Genomic DNA, 4,245 nt, shown 5'->3' on the forward strand with positions numbered 1-4,245 from the left:
CGCCGTCGGCTCCCGCCGCATCCAGTGCAGGTACTCTCCGGAGCATGCATGCCCAGAGAGAGCACCTGAATGAGGCGGAAGGTCAACCTTCCACGCGTCTTGCACCATATATAGGATATGGGCAGGATGGTCCGGCCAATCGGACGGCCCGATGGAGCAAGCTCTTGTTTCCAACGGACTAGCGTGTCACTCCGGGCGTGACGCTTCTGCACCTCGACCTTCTCTATCTCCCCGGCCGCGAGTTCCACCCCCAGAGGGCGACGGGCGGATCAGGCAATTCTGTACATCGCCGCGCGCTCCGCTGTCGCCAGATGGAAGAGTGGAATCACGGCCAGGAGTCCCGCCGCCTCGGCAGAGATGGTGCGGTATCTCCGTATGGCCCGCAGGGACAGCCGGCGCCGCACTCTTTCATAAAAAGCACGAATGCGCCTGCCGGCCTCAAGCGAGCGGTGCCACACGGGGGCCCCATATAGGGCCATTGATCGCACCACCTACGCGTATAAGCGGCGGACCCTCATCTCCGGGCCCTCGATATTCGGCAGCAGCCGCGCTAAATCGACTGCCGTCCCCTCCATTCGGTGGGCCAGGAGGTCAAAGTGCTCTTTGAAGCGCTAGCGGCCATCGACGATCAGGTCCAAGTATTTCATGGTGGACCTGATATCGGGGGAGGTATCCACAACGCGAATCCAGAGGTCCACACCGATGGGCGGCCGCCGCGCCCGGGACAATCCGTAAAGCCAGATTGCTTCGGACATCGCGACGGCCACAGCCAAACCCATCCTCCGGATTCGCCCGACAACACAGTCTAGGGCGGACTCGGCAAGGTGCCTGGTCCTGCTCCAGTCCTCCCCCTTGGCATACACCAGGGTGTCATCCGCATAGAAGATGACACCCGTGTCCGGGGGCAGGGTAACCCGCAGCACAGCGTCATACACCAGGTTCCACAAAATCGGCCCCAATACTGACCCCTGAGGAATTCCGCGGTGCGTCTCTCTCTTCCCGGGGGGAAAGGCAGGGGTATGCGGGACTCAGCCCGGCCTGACGGGCGCACGTAGCGCCTCACACACACTTCATAGCTAAATGGAGACTGCCTGGATCACGCGTGTACTCAACAGGACAGCCTCCGCTATACATAAAATCCAATGCGGGCAGTTAGCCCCCGCTTTCCCTACGCTAAAAAGACCCCGGGTGGAGTGACCCGCCCGGTGTCCCCATCCCATGAGAGCCTTCGACTTGAGCTTCCCGAGCCCCCGCTCGGTCCACTTACAGCTCTCTGACATTATCGTGTCCCGTCCAAGGCGTAAGACCCCTACGATAAGGCCCACCCGGGACGGACCAGAATGACGCCTACTCTCGGCAAGGGAGAGCCGTCGGAGGTGTGTTCCGGCACACCTCGGCTCTCTCCGCCCCACCGCCCTTCCCCACGACAAATTGTGGGGGAAGCGGGCACCCTAGTCCGAGGGGATAAGCGGGTGCCGGACCACCCCGAGGGAAGCATAGCTTCCCTCAATGGACCGGGGTCAGCTCACACCCCGTTCCGATGGCCTTCTCCGCTTATTGGCCTTTCCCCCCTTTTGCGAAGGGGACGTGACCTGACGCGGGGGCGAGCCCCGCACAGTCCCGCTCAAAGCTCCCCGCCTATTTGGCGGGGGTCTACGGCGCGAGGGTGGCCCCCGCGCCCACACCCTATGGGCCGATCCCGGGTCCCGTTTCCGGGTTCTCTTGGCGGCCTCCTTCTCGGACATTACTGTGTCAGAGAAGGAGGCCACCGCCTTCCTCGACCTGTCGCTCGAGACCATGTGGTCGACCACGGTCCCGAGCGAGAGGTCATACCCTCTCACCGCGGCTCGGAGGACACGACGCTGCTCTGCCCATGCCGGGCACTCCTCGAGCGTATGTTGCGCCGTGTCCACGTCTTCGCCGCAGATGTGACATTGCGCGGTTGGCTCCTGCCCCACTCCATGGAGGTACTCACTAAAACACCCATGACTGGTGAGTACCTGCGTGAGGCGGAAGGTCAGCCTTCTCCGCACCCTGCACCACGTATCAAATACGGGTAGGATGGCCCGGACGATTAAACGACCTGATGGAGCATCAATCCAGCGTTACTTCCACCGGGAAAACGTGTTCTTCGACCTCCTCGGCCTCCTCTCTGCCGAGGTCGACCCTTGGCGGTCGGCGGGCGGCGCAAACTATATGATATAGCCGCGCCCGTTCCGCCGCCACCAAGTCAAGTGGGGCGATTCCAACCAGGAGGCCAGCGACCTCCCCAGAGACGGTGCGGTAACCCCGAATGGTCCGCAGGGACATCCGGCGCCGTACTCGTTCAAAAAGAGCGAGACCGCGCCGGCGGCCCCCGAGCGAGCGGGACCAGACGGGGGCTCCATACAAGGCTATAGACCGCACCATCCCCGTGTAGAGGTGATGCACCTTCACGTTTGCCCCCCCCCCCCCCCCCCCCCCCCGATAGTCGGCAGCAGCCGCCCTAGAGTATTCGATGTCTTGTCTACTCGGAGGGCAAGGAGGTGGAAGTGATTTCCGAAGCGCCAGCGGACGTTGATCGTCAGACCCAAGTAAGGCATACTGGGCCTGACATCGACGTAGGCTTCACCGGCCCGGATTCGGCTCCACTGCTTCCTACGGTTTTAAATAAATTTTCCATGATTTAAGGTTTACTGGCGCATAGTGCGCGGCGGGGCAGGCTGCTGGATGGGAACGGGTGTACCCTCGGGGGACATGCCTAACGAAAGACATGCCCCCCTACCCCAGTTCCCCGGGTCCCGTTCTTCGCCTTTACCCCTTCCCCCCCGGGAATACCGCACAGGGGGGCACCCGCCCGTAACAGGTGCAGGCTCCGACACCCGCACCTCACCGCGCTCTACTTGGTCGAAGTCCCGAAGGGGCCGGCTCCTGATCCCGCGCGGCACTACCACCTCGGCAGTGCAAGCACACATCAGCCCCCCCCCCTGAGGCCAGCGGAAACAAAGCCAGCGCACAGGGGGGAGCAATCTTAGTGGGCCACTGCGCGGGAACGACCACTCCTCATCTTGCCAACTCATCGCGTTCGCACTTCGCATTCAGCAAATCGGTCCTCGCAAGCGAGTCTCGACTACTGATGCGGAGGCCTAGGAGCACCACGTGGAGGTGCGATGAGTGGACTTGGGCCAGTCGGGCCCCCAACTTCTCCGAAGTTCCCCTCACTGTCCAAGCAAGCTCGAACGGATATTGGTGGAACATCAGATCCGTCGGGGTTCTCGACCAGGCGATGCCCGGACGATTCCCTTCCAGCCCTAACGCTCCCAATAGGGGGGCACCTGGAAATATTCCAGCTCCTCCTCTATCTCCTTCCAGGGCAGGGCGTTGAAAGCATTGGATATGTCCAATGAAACAACGATCAACACCCCGCCCCGAGCGACAGCCTCATCCCTGAGGAGGCGCAAACGCTGCAATGCGTCAATCGTTGAGCGGCTTCTCCGGAAGCCATACTGGCTGCAGCTGAGGTCGGGACGACCCCGCGACAGATGCTCGAGGAGGCGGGCAGCTATGATTCTCTCGAAAAGCTTGCCCGCCTCGTCAAGCAGACACACTGGCCGGTACGCAGAGGGAGACTCGGCGGGCTTTTCCCCTTTTTGGAGGAGAATCAGGCACGCTTGCTTCCACACTGTGGGGAAGGTTCTCCAGCTCAGGTTAGCGTCTAACACGCTCCTGTAAGCCGGGCCGAGGACTCCCAAGGCCAGAGACAAAACGCCACCGGTAACTCCATCGGGGCCGGAGGCTTTCTTACCCCTAGCCCGGAGCGCCTGTGTGGTCCTGAACAGTCCGGACGCCGACCTCCAAAATGTCGCATCCTCCTTTGCATGCTCCGCTTCCGTGCGACCCACAGCTCTCCTCGCCACCGCCAAGGTGATAGTGGACTGTATCGGTCACTTCGCTGGTCTCCAGTTGGGTCACGCAGGCGCTGCATTTGCTACGGCGGGCGGTCAAGGTTGCCATTTCCGTCGTGCAGGAGAACGAGAACGGCATGGCTAAAAGGTTTCCTTTTTCTTGCACTCGCGGCTTGACTCCAGCTTTCGTGTGCCAGTTCGCGCCTTGGTTCTTCGGAAATTAACCGCCTTGTTGCCTTCTCGACCGGTGAAGATGCAATCCTGGCCTCATCTTCGAGGAATCACGCTCGCGGATCCTGACTTCACGACACCTTCGCGCGTGGATTCGATCCTAGGTGCTGATATTTGTGGAGCTTTGTTT

At 61.6% G+C, this 4,245-nt stretch overlaps 1 protein-coding gene across 1 annotated transcript; it reads right to left on the reverse strand.

The window, feature by feature from the left end:
- Nucleotides 1–1,520: 1,520 nt before the first annotated feature.
- LOC128895370 (uncharacterized) lies at nt 1,521–2,310 on the reverse strand. Its single transcript, XM_054157905.1, has 2 exons — nt 2,110–2,310; nt 1,521–2,000 (listed from the first exon to the last, which is right to left on the reverse strand). Exons 1-2 carry the CDS (start codon nt 2,308–2,310, stop codon nt 1,521–1,523), a joined length of 681 nt encoding a protein of 226 aa, XP_054013880.1.
- Between the last annotated feature and the right edge of the window lie 1,935 nt (nt 2,311–4,245).

This window comes from Hylaeus anthracinus, unplaced genomic scaffold (genome assembly GCF_026225885.1).
Source record: "Hylaeus anthracinus isolate JK02 unplaced genomic scaffold, UHH_iyHylAnth1.0_haploid 0, whole genome shotgun sequence".
Lineage (NCBI taxonomy): Eukaryota > Metazoa > Arthropoda > Insecta > Hymenoptera > Colletidae > Hylaeus > Hylaeus anthracinus.